Raw genomic sequence first — 19367 nt, forward strand, 5'->3', positions numbered from 1 at the left:
AGAAAGAAAGGTCCCAGCGAAGTGAGAGTGAAAGTAAAGTTCACCAGAGTCGTCAGAAATATCAGAATTTGTAGAACGATTGATCCAACATTACTCAAAGCCATGGTGAACGTAGGTAGTTATAGAAGGTGGTTCTGGAAAGACTCCGAAAGAGGGGAGGGGCGGATAGGTTTCTGGAAGAACGGCACTATTTTGGGGCTCAAGGACTTGATTTTACTTTGTAGTTCGGAAGAAAAGGCTTCGGCAGAGACTTGGGATTGGTTACTGGCGACTGGAATTGGTCGAGCGTTTGAGACTAGGTAGTATGGAGGTTCCTTGGATTTGGCATTTGGGTTTGAGATTATGGTTGTGGATTAAAGAGAGGCTGAGATAAGACTAAAACATCGAGCACCCTTGAGTATAATTGTGGGTTACACCGTCACCAACGGTTTTAGCGTGGGATTTAGACCATTTTGAGCGGTAGACAGGGGCAGAATCTTTTGCCGAAATCTCCACTTTCAATATTAATTAATTTATCTCTCTCTCTCCCTCACAAGTAACAATCAATGTTTACCAGCGATAGTGAGAATCACACATTTGTTCCTCTCCTCATCTCTCTATCAACCAAAACTTATCAGCGACAGTGAAATACTCACATTCGTTCATGCCTGTCTCATCTCAATGTCGCATCTTGTTATATGGGAGATCACGAGATAAGGACCACATCTCCTCCTCGATGGGTGCAATTTGATATACTATCTGTGTTACACTACTAACCTTCTCTCTCAATCTGTCTCCTAGTGTTTATTTTTTACAATATCTCTTTTCATTTTCCTCTGTCTTTTGATTTCGTTAAATTGATTTCTCTATCTTCCTCATCGTTTCCATCAATTGTTAGTTGCATTGTTCCTCTTCACACGTGGATTTTCAAGGCTTTTCAAGGTTATTCTTGACTACCTTCATCAGGTTCATCGCGTTCTCTATCATGCTCTCGAGGACATTAACTTTTGGTCCTGTTGCTTTCTCATCTCTTTCGGACAAACTCTCCCTGCAATTAGAATACGAGGTTGTCATTAGACTACCGTCTGGAAACCTGGAGACCTTGTCGGTTGACCAGTGCCTGAAAGCGTTGACATCGGGGGAAATGTGGGTCGCCAGTGGGAATTCATGCCGGATTGATTTCGTTATTGATCTTGATGGAAAAGAATCGTTTGGAATTAATAACAATCATATCATCGAGATGTTGGGTAAGTACGTCGCAGAGTCAAAGGTTCGTCAGATCAACACTTTGGAGGAAAATTGATTTGCTCACTATTGAAAGATATGGGAACAGCTGGGATTATCCGCAATACTTCATTTGCAGAATGAACCACTACAGACGAACAATCTTTCTCTTCAGCTAAATAATAAAGATCCTTCAAATTCACCGATTCTCGGCGTTCGACCTTGGACATGTACAACTACCGATATTAGGATACCAGACGCACAACTCTGCGCTCACATGGAACAGCTAAAAGTGCGATTATCATTTCGACCCAAGTCTGGAGGGAGTCAAACTTCAAAAAGACGGAAGCCATTTCTCCTAGATTCGGTGGTAAGCAAAGGCTCCTCTCAGACATTGAAGGTTGCACAGTCAGGCACGCCAAAAAAATCTTTGGTTATCAAATTTGGCCCCAGTGAGAACATATCGTCACTTCTAGAAAGGTATTCCGACGCTAGTAAACGGCTTCAAGCTACTCAGGCAAGTATACCCGCTACATCGTCAATCGTTGAAGTTGGCTCCAGAGTAAAGATTTCTGAAATCTTGAAAGAGTGTTCTGAGAGTTTATCCTCGAGTATCGCATTACATGCTGCACCTGCTCTATCTCAATTGAGCTCTTTCATAAGTTCGGGTCCATTCTCCAAATCTCTGTTAACTTCTAGACATATGACTTCCCCGAGTAATTCTCGTAAGAGGATGAAAAGGGCTCCTGAAGTTTCACAGAGAGCGGAAACTAGTCCTTCAACCAAGCAAGATGATGCTTCCACGGCACCAGAAGATATAACGTTTGACAAAATGCTGCTTCCATCTAGTGACGAAAGACATCGTGCTCAAGTTTCGAATAAAAACCCATTGAAATCCTCCACTATCGGAAGTCTTTCCCAGAAATGCAATGCGACTTTCAATTCTCAAGATGAAGAATACGTATTTGATCCTACAGCATCATGCAAGCTCGTCACCGCAGCGATACAAGTAATGATTGCTGGAATCGAGACGAGACAGAGAACGACAAAGGGAGTAAAGATTGACAACATCCCAGGCATCTCCGCTATTCCTCTGGCAGCCTTGGGTCCAGTCATGTTTTCTCCAGGTTTCAAGAAGGTAATATCATCACTTTTCCAAATCAAATTCAATTACTAATTAGCGTAGTCGGTAGCTCAAAATTCTCGCTACACTCCTAGGATCATCCAAATGATGACCTCATTCGCACGCAATGCCCAAACACCAGGCCTGCGACAGAAAATTGAGCAGATTGCAAACATGCCGACCTCCGCATTCGTCAACAAAAAAACTGATGAAGAGATGCATGGCGAGCTAGGCTCTGAGAAGAGGCTGACAGTTGTGGTGAAAGCTCGACTATGGTCAATGATGCAACGAACATTACATGATCTATCAGCTGCTCGTCAGATTATCAATAAACGTTCGACTTCAGAGGATGTTGTTATGGCTAGGGGAATTGATGAATGTGAAGATCTTTTGGACTCTATCGTCGATGACGCTGACATACAAGATTCAGCAATGGTGGATGATGATTTTCGGTGGATTGTGGATAATCACAGTGAAAATTCGTCATTTGACAATATACTCAGTGATGATGAAGGTACACCAGACCATGGATTTGATGATCTTCTCCTTGAAGATGATGTCGGTTTCTATGACTCATTGTTAAGCGGTGGAGAAATGGAAAGATTGACACTAGAGTCGGACTCCGAGGAGATGTTTTTCGGCCACCGTTGGCAACTTGAGTATGAAGAACAATATGATGACTTGTTGTTAGTCGTTGAAGGCTCAGGTCATGACGAGTTGTTACTTGAGGAGAATTCCGGTATATTAGAGGAAGGATTATCATTTAACAATGATGATCTACTGGTAATTTGAATTCGAACCGGATCATATGGCTGTTGCACGAGAAATTAAGATATCAAAAGCCCGGACTATAGTCTATTACGTCAAACCGCGCGCGCTTCGTGATATTCTCCTGGCGTAGCGAGCGCCCGGTTTATATTAATTTATTTGCTAACATCAAGGCGAGGGTCTTACACGTTGATTGGAGCTGATATTCCTAAGGGGCTTTTGTGGTAAGCGATCGGAAGTTTTACGATGTGGTTAGTGAATGCTGGTGGTGAGAAATGGATCGAAAACGGCATAAGGAATCGGGCGAGAGCATGACTACCAGTTTGTACTAATGTGTTATATCAAAATAAAACAAAGCTAAAGCAAAATAATATCAAGTATAGTCATATGTTTGAGTCTTTTCATTGAAAAATGTTTGAAACTTACATGATTGACACAACCATTCGATTAGCAATAAATCAACAATCCCAACTTTTCGGATTTCCTTGATAATGACTTGAGAACTAAATGTTCTAGCTAATATTTAGATGAAATGGCTAATTTCTCAGACGAGCTATGCTAATCGAGTTGCCATATTAAAGTGAGTTCAATTTTGCCAAATACTGATCACTCGTAGATGCTACGGTTACAATCATAGCTGAGGCCCACTACTACACCCGGTGAAATGCTCTCGTAAGACCATTTCCAACGGGGATGATTGAAACAGGATTCTTTCTTGGCTGGCAGACCACGCACGTATGACCTCTTTCAGCGCCGGCAGGTTAGTATCGATCCGACGACTCTCTTGGCGTTTTTGCGGAGTCTGTTACGTCGTCGATACCTCCAATCCCAGAGTTTGCTGATATTCTGCTCTGGCCAGATCGACATAGATCATTTCCCCACCTATACGTGGAGAATAAGTTTGCGACATGATTGCGTTGATTTTCTCTTTCGCATCTACAACACGTTCTTCGCAGGCAGATTTCTCCGCTTCGACTCGGTCAATCTGTCCTCAATACTGATATCTGTTGCTCATTTGCCAACCGGAACCGACTCTGCCTCCCGTTCTATCAATACATTTTGCGCTTCAATAAGCTGGCGATTCATAATTTCAAGCTTCAGAATTGCGTGCATCCTCGAGCTTTGATCGTGTACGCTTGATGATCCTACTGAGCATCTTCCAAGACTCTTCTGCAACTCTTCTTTCATTGATTCGAATGTCCAACAAGCGATTTGTGCAAGACCCTGGACTCGCAACTTGCCGCCATCCAGAACTTCAGTTTTCCCTCGAAGACGTGTTTTTTTGTCCGAGTCTTCACGAATAAAACACTTATTGCGTCCACTCGACAGATAGAACGCGGTATTCTTACGAAGTTCAAAAATGCTAAACCCAGTTCCGATTCGATTCTCATTGTTTTGCGAATCCTAGTATGAATAAATAACACGAACCCAACGCTTCGAACAATCAGTTCCCGGCAGCAAGACGTAAGCGCAAATCACTGATTTCCTCATACTCATAACCTACTATCAAATGAGGTTTTCCACTGCCATTATTTCCATATGCAAAGATATTGTAGTCTGAGCCGGCGAGAACCTGGGGGATTGCTGGTGCGATGCTTTGCTGATATATAGTCGTGTCATTTATTTCAGGACCAAAGATATTGCTGAATGCAGGAAGACTTGTCCATGGGTGAGAGAGCGGCGCTAGTGGGCATGGAGTGGAGATGGTTAGGAGAGGAGAGGAGGTTGTGGCCAATCTAGCTGACGAGGGTCTTTGGATCTGACAGATCAGGAAGACACTCGACCTTGAGATTGGGCGTGGTGGGGTTACTTTTGTGATATATCTGGCTGTTTGTGGAGTCGGATTCTATGGCGGACGCCAGCGGTTGTGTACATCTAGGGTCTTGGAGGAATCATTCTTCGACATTATACATGTAAACAAACGGTGCGAGTAGCTTAGGAATCTGAGAGTGGTGAATTTCATCCAATTCCCTGATCAATATCTAAACGTTTTGATATGAATCCCTTCATACTCTCTCAAAGGAGTTGACAAAGGTATTACGCATCACTTGGCAAGATTGTAGAACATATGTATTATTCAGATACGCATGACTGCTATGGGATATCTGAATTGTGTTGCACATTAGATAATAAAGATGTGCTTTGGGTCCCTTACATACTCGGCGTACAATGGTAAGTTACTATCCTCGAGCCATCGTTGTTTGCCGATTACGGTATGTTGTGTTGGAAGTTGCGGTGCGAAGAAGCATATAAGCTAGACCCAATTGGTACTAGTGAAGATTTAGGACAATTGGCGTTCTTCTGTTCTTCCGTTCTTCCGATCGTATCCTTTCCTCTTGACCAAATTCACCATAGTCTAACTGCCCTCAAATTCCAGCCTTATTATACTTCTCATCGCTCCTCATGGTCAAAGAGTGACCATCAAGTCTCGTTCGTCCTTCCGTTCTTCCAACATCCAATCATCCAAAACCTTGTGGTTGCATTGGAACGAATCCTTTGTGGCTCGGACGATGTGACAGCTCATTGGCTCCATATATTAAACGCGAAGTCCCATGTTCACCTGAACTTCAACCCCCTGCCATCACCAACGAAATCCTCGGACCCTGATTTCCATTTCTACGTCATCTCTGCCAAGCATCAAGATTTCTTCAAAAAAGACATGCGAGTCGCACACTGCCACAATGTCCAAAAATCTTGAAATGAATCCCTTGTCGTTACAATGTGTGAATCAATTACCTCACCGCCAACCATTCACATACGATGATGAACTACTGCTACGGATCCTGGAACACATGAGGACGCACGATGATCTTATTTCTATATGTATATATACCGGATACTAAATACTCGGTCAAGCTGCAAGTATCGACAAATAAATTCATCGTCACTTCTACTGAAACATAACAACAACAACTAAAGACCCATAACCAGCCTCCTCCAAAACTTAATTTTTTTTCATCAAACAAAACTTGATCCATACCCCCATATTTCTCATCTCTCGGCAACTCTAATATTTATATCGAAGATATCGATCTACAATATTCCTAGAAATCATTCTTTGGAGATCAGATTCTACACAACACCTTCAAGTTAATTTCCACCGATAATCATACCGTAATCATGGCTTTCGCATTCACCCTTCCTCTTCGCATCCTACAGGCGGTCTTCTCCATCATCGTCCTTGGTTTGATGGCCTATGGTATGTACACATTTCCCCTCGCATTCCTTATACTCATTACTCACATTATCTAGCTGCCGACGCATGGTCCTACTGGTGGTCACCCGATTCCGTCAACTTCCTCGTCTTCACAGCCGTTTGGACTATCCTCGCACTCATCTACCTTATTGTCGCACCCACTCATTTCCCAACTGCAGCACATAAATATGGAATCCTATTTGCCGAGGCCGTTACCATGATCTTTTGGTTTGCAGGCTTTATTGCCTTGGCCGTTCTGCTTAATAATGTCAACTGTGGACATTCCAACTGGAGCGTTTGTGAAGCTAGCATTGCTGGAGATGTCTTCGCCGCTTTCTTGTGGTATGTATTCCTTTCTCCGTTCTCGATAATCCTTTGATGTCGCATAAAAATGGGAACTAACCCTAGGTGAATAGGTTGCTGTTCCTTGCTACTACCATCATGGCCGCTTTACACGTTTCCCGCAGCAGTCGATCCAGCGATCGTCATGATCCTGCTATGGAAGTCGCTGTCTAAATACTATTCTGCGAGTTGGGGATACATGGATACGCATCGAGGCTTGATACCTTCACTTCTATGAATGTCTTTTGAATATAATTGGTTATGGATGATAATATGGGGGCGTTTGGCATGGGGTTGGGGTTTGGTTTTGGTGATGAATACGTGATTACGATAAACGAGATACAAAGGGGGATATGGGGTGATGGAGGGGGAGGATGAACGTTCAACTTTTTATACCCAAAATTGCTTGCTTTTTGTCTTGTTGTTGAATATCAATATAATCATTCTGATATCATCTAATGCGTGTGTTTATATTGAATCTTTGGTGATCTGACACTATGTCTATATAGGTACTACCCTACTTTCTGACAAGCTTGATGGAGTAATTCCGTTTTGATTCTTTACCACACTGATAATTGCAAAGCTTGTTAAATATTAAATCTCTTGCTATCATATGTCTATTATCCTTTCTGGCGTCGTGTAGTCACGATGTATTTGGTTGCTTTAAATCCTCACCCAATATTCGAAATAGATGATAGATGATATTGGGACGAAACTGTATGTTGATGTGCCTAGGTGGTGTAATCATGAGGGATTTATCTAGAGGAGAGGGGTTTGTGGGATAGGATGGGATGGGATGTTTCTGGTTTGAGGAGTGATGGATGGATAGCACATGACCTTTGGATTTCTGCTTGAAAATGATATAGTAGTGTACCTCATGAGAATTAATGTGGAGTCTCATTTCAATATTATGCTATCTTGAATTTGACGCGTGCCTTTATTGCAGCCTGGAATCCGATACCTATCATATATAACCAAGAGAAAAGTAATAAGAACAAGATGCTTAGACCAGCGCCATCCCATTTTCTAGTCATCTCGTTGCAACTCTGGTCCTAGGTGCGAAAATTGAAGTACTTTGTCTGGACAATGTACCGTAAAGGAAATTGAGTAATACGCCGCTACGTGATTCAAGAAACGTTCGCAGCAATCACAGAGAGAGTTGCTAACGACGATAAAAAGACCCTCGTAATATTCTGGCCTTATAGGTAATTCACATTCCCTGGCCCAGTTCGTCATTCGGAAGCTAGGATAAAGCTTCGCAACATAGTTGTGGATCCAATAGGCTATGACTTGCTTCTCACCGTGACATGCGTTATAAGTACCTGGTTTTCTTTGGTCCTTTTGATTATTTTGTAACTCATAACCTATACTTTTACACATTTCCTTGACTTTTTCAGTCCATGTATCGTTCGGGATAAATGGATTTGGACATCCTGTTGCGAGTGACACAGGAACCCAACCGCTGATAGCATTGATGATTTGAACTTTTGAGGCATCGAAGTTCGGCGGTCGTCGTGTTGGTGGTGGTGATTTTATTGGTACATGTAAACGAGCTAAATGAAACCTTGTTAGACAATGATGTTGAAATACCACCAGGCTGGAGGGATGAACATACCTACTGTCTTTTCCCCCGATTTCACTCCGTACTTCTCCAGATGGAAACTATGGACCCGCTCGTACAAATCGATAGTATAGTACAATCCTTGTGGTTTTTTCGAATGATATTCAAACCAAATTGATCGATCCCGTGATTCCTGGGTGGGCTCTTCCGGGACTTCGACTTGTTGACAAGGAGCTAGAGCTCCAGAACAATTCTCACATAGTGTCGATGCGAAAATGGGGTTCTTGTCTGAGGAGTTGTTTGTCTCAGTTCCATCTGAGGGAACCGCATTACGGAGATCTTCGTTCTGGACATCTTGTTCTGCTGCAAACTTTCTGGCAATCCTAGGGGAATCAAGTATAGTTGAACCCAGCTCTAAAGCTGCTTCTATGATTGTTATGAGTACATCATTTCGGCGCTCGATAGCCAAGTTTTCATCGCCACCTTTCGACTGCCCTCTGTCTGCAGTCTTTTCCAGAATACTATTGACTTTACTCAAGATACTTTCGAACCAGGAAAGATCAGGGGTGGTATCCAGCGTAGGATAGCGATCCAGCTTAGGATCCGCATTATTCTTTAGTTCGTTCCAGATTCCCTTGGGCGTCTTTTTCATGGCTGGTGTTTCGAGTGTAGCTTCGGACAATGCTTCGATCAAGCCACTGATGTTGTTCGATATATCTTTGGAATCATTTGCGCTTTTAGAACCATTGTTCCCGTGAGACTGAGTGGCGGGTTCATCTTTGACAAGGGTTTCATCTGCTTCATTTGAACATAGCTCTTGTACGACAAGAAAGTTATTGGGTTCAGTCTGACTCTGTCGAGACTTAGCGTCTTCTTGGGCTTTTTGGAGCTTCTCCGATGCAACTGCCTCCTTCCTTGATTCAGACGGAGACTTTAGTCTCGCGCTCAAAGTCTCCGTCATCTCCGTTTGATCACTAGACCTGGCTTTGCGATTTGTGTGTAGAAGTGTTATTTATTCTTTCTTTTGACGCGTGGTCGATGGGATATATTTGTCTGGTATTTGAGGTCGAAGAGAAAGTTGAGTATATGTAGATTATTGAAGGTCTTGCCTTCGCATTTGTTACCCCTCACTTCAGTTGGTAGTCTGACACAGCCTCATAGCATTATGCGTGGTCGCACAGCATAAACGATGTTACTGTGTGGGCGATTTTGCAGTCAGCCTTGTATTTGCCTGGGCCAAAACAAATGCCTAATTGAGTGCCTTGGCGTCTATTCTCGAGAAAATCTTTCATGGAACTTGGAAAAAAATCATGGGATATTCAAATCAACTACTTCGGTTGGTTGATGTCGTAAAGCACATCTTAAAACGTAAGGCTTTCCAACAATCTCAACAAATGTTGTGCTTCATCGCCCATCCCATGATGATGATAAACTCAATAGGCTTTCCAGTTATTACAACTTTCAAGAAGCTTCTTAGTCTTCTCCGTATCAAATATATCCTCAGGATGTATACGAGATTCCACGTGAAAGTGATCGGAAATTTCAAAGTGCTTTTTGACCTTCTCGATAAACTCCTTACAATCTTTGCAGATCTTTCGACTGACAACTATAAGGGCACCTCGTGGGGCCGAAGCTTTGATCTCTCGGTAGGGAAGAGTATTTGGTAGTTTCATATTGACTTGATATCCTGCGAATGTGTTCTCGTAAAGATACCAAGCAATTAATTGTTTTTCCGCGTGACATGCATGGTACCTGCCGGGAAATCCATAGTCCAGATCTTTTTGATGGGGAAGTTTATGGTTGATGATCTTGCAAAGTTCTTCCACTTGCAGTGTCCAGGTCAAGTTCGATACAATATCGTTTTTTTGGAAGGGCTGGTCCCAGCCACTGGCTGCGGTACATCGGTGAAGACCATTTATATTGAGCCGAGCTTACAAGAGTGTGTCAGCGCGATTCAGGATACCCCGTTGAGGAAGTCTCAGGTTCTGAGTTTATAAGTCACTAACCTATTGCTGTTTTCTCTCTAGGTATAGGATAGCTTTGTACAACCTGTGGTACGAGCTGACATAATTCAACGCGTTGATCAGTCGAGTTGTGGTGATATCGGAACCAGCGTGAGTGATCTGGGTTGATATATTTGAATTCATTTGTGTCTTGTGAGTTCTGGAGACTTGTCCTTTCGAGTGAATAAATCAACAAATCAACACTATCGGCAAATGTGTTGAGAGAATGATCGACCGAATCCGCAAGCACGTTAGAAGCGACGGCGTAGTCAACATCACCACTAGGAGCATGATACTCTACTTCTTCGCTTTTCTCGAGGGATCTACTCAAGCTTTCACTTGTATCATCCTTTGAACTAGTGGACCCAGATACTTTGGGATCCGCGTCTCTCCGTTTCGCAATGATGGCGTATAATTCTTGATATCTCCTTTCCTGATTCTCTTCACTTTCTCGGTGTCTTTTCTCCTGGTTCTGTTCACTTCGTTCTATCATTTGCTTAAACATGTTCGTCGCCAAATTAAAAGAATCAAGTTCGGTTTGGGTTCCAACTTCTGTAAATGTGCCCGCGATCTCAGTAGCATTTTCCTCTTCGACTCTAGGGACACCCTCGACTTCTTGCTTGCTACTTTGATCCTTTTCACCCAAACTCTCAACGGTGGCCTGGGTAACCTCTTCCTGTGAATCCAGATTTTCGATTAATTCTGCGACCTTAATATCAATTCCGGCAGTGAATTCTGGTCTTCCTTTCTCAACAGCTGCCTGGAAACTTCCGTCAGCCAATCTCATAACTGGTCCTTGCCCCATGGGTATTGTTTTGATCGCTTTCAACCCCTTTTTACTCTTATTTCCAGTCTTTCTCGATCTTGTCACTTCCAGATTCTGTCCTCGTCGAGACTTTTGCCTCGGGGGAACAGCCAAATCAGCTTGTGACATGTTTGAGCCATTCTTTCGAGCCATCGTGGGCTGGATAACTTCTGGGGGTTGGGTCAAATTCGTAAATAGTTCCAATGCGAACAATAAACTTGTGTATATGTTTGCTCCTTGCGTGTCTGTTTGTACGCATGCGTTGGCAACTTGAGTCAGCTATTGATCTGCATGGTTGCACAAAATGAGAACCACGTGCGGAACACGTGCAAAGTTACCAGCTGTGTTGAAACAAGAAATAGAGCCAACATCTATGTTTATTAAAGACCGCAATTAGTCTCGCTGATATATATGTTCCGAAAGTCTTAATTCTGTTGACTGTATCAACCTGTTTTATGCGGTAATCACCGAAAGCTAGTCCAGATCCGTATACAACAGTTGGATCTGAACGGCGCAGATTGGTGAATATCAGTACACGTGTGGCACACCACTTCGTACGATATGAAATTTATAACTTCTCTGGGAGTCTTCTCTCTCAACACTGTCCATAACCATTGGTCAAATATCTAGATCTTTACTTCGATGTTTTGACTTCCCGCGGCAGTATTTTGCGTCAAGCGTCGCCTCTATAGGAAGTAGCATTGGCTCATTAGTTTCGTCCCGATTAGAGACTGTCTGTATCCAATCCTAACTTTTTTTTCATTTACAGCTTCGCTAACAGTCTCAAGTCCTGCAATATGTCCCAATCACTAGACTCCAAGGAGCAACCTCCTCGTCGCTTCTTTGGCTACCCAAAATCGGTTGAAAGGTCCCAAAGTATCATTTCATATTCGAAACGAAGTTAATCCGGTTCAAAGTGGCATACCATTGGTTTTTGTTAGGATGGATGTGAGTAATGTCTGATAGGCAATCGTCGCTATTTTCAATAGACTAATCAAAGAAAATTTTCAAGCGTTTCCAAATTCGAATTCATTCAAAGGTTCCTATACACTACTGCGGGTTTCAATGTGCTAAGAGAGCTTGACTTGGGGCATGCCAAAGAAAGATGGACTGTATAAAATATCTCCTTTCAGATTTGTTGATCTCGTTTCTAACATCACTAGCCTAACGTTGTCCCAATCGCAAGCGAGGCAGATCTTCCTTACATCCCAAATATCGATCCATCATCATTTCAAGATCTTCTGAATAATATTCCAGGTCGATACCATACGGTATTAGATTATCACGCCAAGTATCTTTCTAAAGAGCTCACCCCACTCGCAGTCATAGAGTCTCTCCTTCCCCTCATCCGTCGGGAAGTTACTGTTCCCTCTCATCATTCTCTTTCTTTCATTGCAAAAAATGTCTCGTCTGTTCTCGCGGCTGCCAAAGAGTCAACAGCACATTTTGCAGCCGGAAAATCATTCGGAATACTCGATGGAGTGCCAACAGCCATCAAAGACTCATCAGATATAGCTGGGTATCAAACCACGAATGGACGAGCTGAGAATGATGCGTTTCCAATAGCGGAGACCACCACTTGGTCAGTGCGAAAGCTGGAAGAATAAGGCGCGATCATCCTTGGTAAGACTAGCATGTATGAATATGGTACCGACACTACAGGCCTCAATCCAAATTGGGGAACGCCCCAAAATCCTCATAACAAAAAGTATTATCCGGGTGGCTCTTCATCTGGCTCAGCATGCGCCGTAGCAGCAGGGTTGATGCCCTTTGCTTTTGGGGCCGATGGGGGAGGAAGTATCCGTATTCCCACAGCATTTTGCGGTATATACGGATTCAAACCTACGTTTGGAAGATTAGAAGATATTGGCAGTACTGTCGCTGTGACTGGCCCTTTGGCGGCCACGATGACAGATCTTGAAGCGATGTATCGAGTCATGGCGCAGCCAGATCCATCAGAACCAACAGGTCAGTTTTTTGCGCCGCCGAGCACAAATCTCACAGCGATTTCACAAGCAAAAACGATAGGTATTTACAAGCCATGGTTCGCGCGAGCCGATGATTCAGTTCTTGAACCTTGTCAAAATGCCGTAGACTACTTTCAGAACGAGTTAGGTTACACTGTGGTCCCAATCGAAATTCCTTACATTTCTGCAGGACAAAAGGCTCATGTGTCAACAATACTTGCTGAACTTGCTATTCGCGCACGCGCCGATCATCTACCCAATCGAAAGGCTACTTCTATTTCATCTTAGCTTGCTGATCTCAACCCCGCAAACAAGATAGCTCTTGGAGTTGGCGCACAAACGACTGCTCAAGACTATCCTCTCGCACAACAAATGCGTAATATCCTCATGCAACATCTTGCGTTTCTGTTCAAAAAGTATCCGGGACTACTTATCGTGACCCCAACATGCCCTATGCCAGGATGGGATATCAAATCTGAAAGAGATCTCAAATATGGTTCTACGAATGGCAATCTTACCTTTCGTAGTGTGGAATATGTGTGGATTGCCAATTTGTGTGGAAATCCTGCGATTAATGTTCCTGTTGATCCCGTTGAGACGGCCGGTGAAGGAAAGATTCCGATCGGTCTTATGGCAATGGATGATTGGGGATCGGAAGATCAATTGTTGGGATGGGGTAGAGAGGCTGAGATTTATTTGAATCATGTTTATGAAGGTGGCAGAAAGAGACCCAACGGTGAAGGCTGGGTTGATGTCTTTAAGCTTGCTAGTGGCTAGATGGATACCGACTCGGAAACCTAAGATTTTAGCATTAGATCTGAGAATACCGGTTCAGGTTTATGAGTTTATGGTGAATGATAGAGGGTAGAACCGGAGTGGCGGAACTGGTAATCTTGCTTTCTCTTATCGAAGCTTAGTTGAACTTTATTTCCAGTGTCGAAAGTAATAGTATAAGTTATCTAGTATTTCTTTACGATCAAGAATGGAGTACCTGACTAACGGGTAGACTTACTCCATTAATCTTAGCGTGACCGAACACTTTCTCCTATCTGAACAGCATGGACCCCTGCCCTCCAGATAAGCATGCATCAACCCCACTAATTCTAGATTCAGAAGCTGTCTTCAAATCATCGTCGTCAGCCTGCCCACTCCTCATGACATCTTGATCTAGGATGAAGACGTCAAGGAGTATACAAATAGTTGCTATGTAGCTCATAAAGTTGAACCGCTCCTAATATTTTCCCGTGCTCTTTCTCTTGATCCTTTATCCTTGGCATCCTGTGTGATCGTTTCAATATGCGTCTTCTCAATCTCATCGCGACTGCGTTTCTGAGTTCTTTTACTGCAGCTTCACGAACTCCAGATGCCTCTTCTCAACTTCGTACAAGATTTGTAAATGGCACTCATGAAAAAGCAATCACACCAAAAGTTTTCATTGTGGACATGGTAAGCAACAGACCGTAGTTTGAGTATCAGCCTATTGACTCGAAATACAGTTTTCAGATGAAGGAGAAGCATGGTATGGGATCAAAGAATTTGATATTCTGGCCAGGAATATCACTGTGCCTGGTATAAGTCCACTTTTCCCCGACGTACATTGTACACAGGACGGAGAAATTTGCCAAGTTGTAACTGGAGAAGGAGGTAAGAAAATGAGATCCTATGCGGCAAAGAATATTTTCCGTGGGCCCAGCTAAAAATCCCAGAAATCAATGCTGCTGTGACAATCAATTCTATTGCATATTCGCCCCTCTTCGACTTGAGCCAGACCTACTTCCTCATTGCGGGTATTGCAGGTGTGTCTCCTAAGGTAGCCACTATTGGTGTGAGTATCAATAATGCTCCCGTTGAAGTATTGTGCTGATATAACCAAGGCTGTAACATTTTCTCGTTACGCTGTATCTGTAGCTCTTCAATATGAGATGGATGCCAGAGAAATGCCTTCTAATTGGACCACTGGATATTGGCCTCAAGGAGCTTATTCACCAACAGAAACAGTGGCTGAAATTTACGGTACTGAAGTGTTTGAAGTCAATGAACCACTACGACAGATCGCCATGGATTTTGCCCGAACTGCTGTTTTAAATGACACCGCCGATGCAATGAGCTATCGAGCTCTATACGGTGCCACCGAAGCATATGCTCTCGGTGCTCAACCACCTTCAGTTGTGGCTTGTGACACCGCAACCTCAGATGTCTACTTCACGGGAGAGCTACTCGCCGATGCGTTCGAAAATACCACCTCGCTGTGGACAAATGGCAGCGGTATTTACTGCACTACGCAACAAGAAGACAACGCCACTCTGGAGGCTCTTCTTCGAGCTGCCACTAATAGTCTTGTTGATTTCTCCCGTATCATCATCATGCGTACCGCATCTGACTTTGATCGTCCTCATGCCAATCAAACCATCTTGGATAATCTTTTCGAACAAGACCAAGGTTATGATCCATCTATCCAGAATATTTATTTAGCTGGTGTGAAGGTGGTTGAGGGCATTGTGAATGGCTGGAATAGTACATTTGCTGGAGGTGTTGAAGCTACTAACTATGTGGGGGATATACTTGGTACGCTAGGTGGCGAACCAGATTTTGGACCAGGCTCAGTCTTTCCAAAAAGGAAGATGAAGCAAAGGAGGGGTGCGAGGCGCCACTAAGCGCGACTTGGTTGGATTTTGTATGAACAAGTCATGAAAAGAAAATGTACTAGTAATATATGGATATGGTGAAGGAAAATCAATGGATGTAACAATTCTCTTTTCGCCCCCCAGTAGCCCAGTTTATTATTGTGAGCAGCTGCATTAGCAACAAATCCTTTAAGTCAATCTGCACCGGTGACTGTAGACCAGTATCATAAAACACATGATCAATATCTAATGATCTTGTCCAAACTTCTATTACCCCGAGATCATATTCACGTTTTGGAATTGTACATGAGATTGAACAATGGGAGAGACCTTCGAATTTCTGTCTCCGCTTATATCGAAGTGCGTCGAAGAAAACTGTGTTTTACAGAGCCGTCCAATGAGCACAAGCTAATTTCCCACTGGGAAAAAAGATGTACGGAGTGAGTAATTGCCCACGCAATCTCAAGTGGAAACAGCAGAAAGACCTTCTAAACACATGACTGTTGAAGCAATCTGCCAAGCATTACGTCTGTATTCCATAGAAAAATCCATTGAAACGACCTCCTTTTCACCTCGAAGACAGAGGTGAATGCGCAGAATTTCAATGCGGTGTCCCGATATAACATAAATAGTTCCCTTGCCTTAAGATAAAGCATGCGCATCCCCTTTTATATTTCCTATACAATCACTAGCGCGTCACACTTACAAGTTCCCCACCAGTTCACCGAAGTAGTCTTGATGTAACCCCAATAGTTATTTGATATATGTACTACATGACTATAAGCCAAGGCACTTGCACGACTGCGGTGACAGTAGCTAACACTGCATCATAGTAAATGAAATCATGATACACTACATCACCAAGAACCACGAAGGATTTCCCCAAGAACTAATTATGCAATGCGTCAACGTTTTTGTGTTCCCTCCACAGAAGTACGATAGGAACGATGATAATATCCCGATGTATTTTAGGGTCGTTGGAATTATTCTTCACATCCATTATATCGACGGAGAAAATTTCCTGATGTCTCCACCCGCTTCATTGCATAATCTCGATTTTAATCACTTTTGCGCTTACAAATATATTTCACTGCGTGATGTGAAACTGGGTTCTGTGATACTCTGTAATCAATCGATTGTTCGAGCCGTTCAACGCGTAGTTTTCCTTGCTTTGCCACAGCCGACAATTGTCAGTTTGATGTACAATGAAGGTATGCTGTGACGTCCGCAATGCGAAGGATTGCTCAGGATCAGTATTTTCCTTGTTCTTTTTGTAAAGAAGTTGTGCGGTATACAAATAAAAAGTAATTCGAGGAAACAGAACACCACCTTCCGAATATTGAAATTTTATCTTTATCCAGTGTAGATTTATTCATTTCACCACTTCCATCCTTGTAGTATGGAATGTGCTCGGCGTGCAAGATACATTAGTAAGCTATTTTGAAATCAAGTGATTGAATGAACAAGCGATAAGGATTCAGGAACAAATTTGGTACCTGCATTAGGGTCTGGGGGCTTTCGGGGGCGAACATATTGTGATACTTGAGAGAACGTGTGGGAACAGGGAAACATTCCGGGTCGTGGCCCGGAAAATGTGCCGATGACACAAGATGTACAAGTCGATGAACGTTTTTGATGAGAAATATATTTAGATATTTGATTCTGTTTTATCCTTGCCCTCGATAATTCATTTCCATATCAATTGTAATGCTGTCTATAATCTATATCTATGATGATGATAGTAAGTATGCGAATTTGTGCATAGTATGTGATATATTTTTATATAAGAAACAATATTGTGTACAAGTGCTATCGTAACTCGACAGTCACAGCAGTAGGAACTGTGCATGAATTTGAAAGTCCAAATATGGCATCTAGCCACGATTTTAGTTCTTCTCTAGGACCAAATTCTGCCACGAGTCGAGATGGCTCATCCATAATTGCATGAGCAATTTCGGTAGCGTTACCCAGTGTGTCTTGGTTATTTGCGCAGCGAGTTTGGGAAAAAATTCCATTCACTAATTCCGAAAAGGCCTCGATCGTCTCAGGGATCCCAAAATGCAAGAGAAGTGCGATAATGGGGAAGATAGCGAAGAAGCCTAGAATTGGGCGTGTAGAACATTTCCGTGGCAAGGTGGATATCATATGTGCTAGAACAAGAAGCGCACAAAGACACGACAGCACAGCTAAAGCTGAAGAAGGAAGGACGTGTATGTATATGGTAGAGAGTCCAAACGTAGACACGAGAGTCAAGGTACAAGCATGGCCTCCATTGCACTGCGATACGCATTAGTACTGAGGATGATCGTTGTGAAGGAAGAATGAATTATGAATGCAATATAAAACTCACAAGAATTATGACAGCAGCCCATAGAAGTGCCTTGAAGATACTGTAGATCGAGAGACTAAGAATCACCGGACTTTGTTGCTGTGAAACCAGGAGGATAACAGTTAGGAAGCAAACTACCCAGCAGCATGTTCCTTCCAGGTCTAAAAAGAGTTGATGCACGGAAGGGGCTTCATCACGGGCACTAGATGATGAGCTTAGACGTGTATAGATGGTCGTTTGGCAGATGAGGAATATGAGGCCCAGACCGATAGTGATAGGGTTATATGCCGAGGGGAGAAAGAGAACACTAGTTGAAATGGCGACAAGAATATAGAATATTAAATTGTAACCATAATTGGTTGGGTATTCTAATTTCTCGGATTTGGAGTTGCTAGGAAGGATAAGATAATCGGCATCATTATTCCGAGTGACAAAGTAGAGCGCTGGAGTAAGGAATGGCTACAGGAAGTCTTAGAGTTTGAGTAGTAAGTCAAAGGACAATGGGGGACAAACCAGTATCCAATTCACTTCAACAAGCGATGCACAGACACTAGATGTAACGATAAAGAATGCAAGACTTGTTGATTCTTCCTCGATATCACCTCCTCGGGCATAAGGTATCTTCTTTCGGGAAATGAACGAATAGACTTTGATACCAGCCCAAAGCATACACCAACATAACCACTCGGAAAAGAGATTCAGCACTTGTGGGGTATCATCGAAAGCAAATGAATAATACATTCTAGAAGAATAAAAGGAAGAACTAATTGAGGCAAGGGTATAAGGATTGTGGAGAAATGAATAAAACAAGGGTATTGAGCAACGTAATCAAAAAAGAGAATATCTATGTAGAAACGACCAGTACCATACTAGCAAAGCGATTGAATCACCAGAGTACAACTCTAATCTTCCAGGGAGGCATGATGTGGTTTTATGAGGACATGCCAAGAATAGGGTCAGCCTGTCCGCAGACCCCTCGTTGAATGGGAGTCGAAGGATTTACGCGCTTGAGGGCTTAGGAGGTATATGTTTCTATAATTGGATGGTAAGCTTGCTACAAAACCAGAGTTTTTGAGTGAAAATCAAAAGACGAAGGAGATGAAGGGGATGAGGGGACAGCATATATTGTCAAAGTGCTCTAACTTTTAAGGCTACATCAATCCTACAGCAATTTCTCGAACTTGAGGTTACTTGGCGATGACCAATGAACAAACGAACGGACATGTTGGAATATTCTAGGATTCAAGGACACAGCCAAAGCAAAGATAGGTACGAAAGAAACAATAAACAATGCGACAAGAAACGGAAAGAAGAACAGGATTTATGCAGTTCTGTTGGTATCTCGTTGGTGGTGTCATTGGTGTGTTGGCTAGATACATCACAAGTAAACACACCTCGATCAAAGGAACCTAGGTACCTGGGTAGATATATGAAGATACTGATGAC

At 42.9% G+C, this 19367-nt stretch overlaps 7 protein-coding genes across 7 annotated transcripts; 4 read left to right on the forward strand and 3 right to left on the reverse strand.

Moving 5' to 3' along the window:
• Positions 1-964: 964 nt before the first annotated feature.
• Positions 965-3118, forward strand: Bfra_011121 (putative bel1-like homeodomain protein 8 protein; the record flags this gene model as incomplete). Its single annotated transcript, XM_037341451.1, has 3 exons — positions 965-1249; positions 1301-2341; positions 2390-3118. 3 exons carry the CDS (start codon positions 965-967, stop codon positions 3116-3118), a joined length of 2055 nt encoding a protein of 684 aa, XP_037188263.1.
• A 987-nt stretch (positions 3119-4105) lies between these two features.
• Positions 4106-5000, reverse strand: Bfra_011122ia (putative kinesin motor domain-containing protein; the record flags this gene model as incomplete). The annotated part of the gene is made up of 3 exons (XM_037341452.1): positions 4106-4498; positions 4599-4940; positions 4968-5000. 3 exons carry the CDS (start codon positions 4998-5000, stop codon positions 4106-4108), a joined length of 768 nt encoding a protein of 255 aa, XP_037188264.1.
• Positions 5001-6214: 1214 nt separating this feature from the next.
• Positions 6215-6806, forward strand: Bfra_011123 (uncharacterized protein; the record flags this gene model as incomplete). The annotated part of the gene is made up of 3 exons (XM_037341453.1): positions 6215-6293; positions 6347-6632; positions 6707-6806. 3 exons carry the CDS (start codon positions 6215-6217, stop codon positions 6804-6806), a joined length of 465 nt encoding a protein of 154 aa, XP_037188265.1.
• Positions 6807-7658: 852 nt separating this feature from the next.
• Positions 7659-11154, reverse strand: Bfra_011124 (uncharacterized protein; the record flags this gene model as incomplete). The annotated part of the gene is made up of 4 exons (XM_037341454.1): positions 7659-8185; positions 8248-9177; positions 9650-10123; positions 10200-11154. The coding sequence occupies 4 exons, from the start codon at positions 11152-11154 to the stop codon at positions 7659-7661; spliced, it is 2886 nt and encodes a 961-aa protein (XP_037188266.1).
• Positions 11155-11798: 644 nt separating this feature from the next.
• Bfra_011125 (putative glutamyl-trna amidotransferase subunit a protein) lies at positions 11799-13745 on the forward strand (the record flags this gene model as incomplete). The annotated part of the gene is made up of 6 exons (XM_037341455.1): positions 11799-11835; positions 11919-11949; positions 12014-12113; positions 12165-12583; positions 12635-13172; positions 13257-13745. The coding sequence occupies 6 exons, from the start codon at positions 11799-11801 to the stop codon at positions 13743-13745; spliced, it is 1614 nt and encodes a 537-aa protein (XP_037188267.1).
• Positions 13746-14264: 519 nt separating this feature from the next.
• Positions 14265-15622, forward strand: Bfra_011126 (putative purine nucleoside permease protein; the record flags this gene model as incomplete). The annotated part of the gene is made up of 4 exons (XM_037341456.1): positions 14265-14414; positions 14465-14612; positions 14675-14793; positions 14843-15622. 4 exons carry the CDS (start codon positions 14265-14267, stop codon positions 15620-15622), a joined length of 1197 nt encoding a protein of 398 aa, XP_037188268.1.
• Positions 15623-17401: 1779 nt separating this feature from the next.
• On the reverse strand, positions 17402-18662 carry Bfra_011127 (uncharacterized protein; the record flags this gene model as incomplete). Its single annotated transcript, XM_037341457.1, has 3 exons — positions 17402-17869; positions 17943-18380; positions 18435-18662. The coding sequence occupies 3 exons, from the start codon at positions 18660-18662 to the stop codon at positions 17402-17404; spliced, it is 1134 nt and encodes a 377-aa protein (XP_037188269.1).
• Between the last annotated feature and the right edge of the window lie 705 nt (positions 18663-19367).

The sequence above is a fragment of the Botrytis fragariae genome (assembly GCF_013461495.1).
Source record: "Botrytis fragariae strain BVB16 chromosome Unknown tig00000225, whole genome shotgun sequence".
NCBI classification, from domain to species: Eukaryota; Fungi; Ascomycota; class Leotiomycetes; order Helotiales; family Sclerotiniaceae; genus Botrytis; species Botrytis fragariae.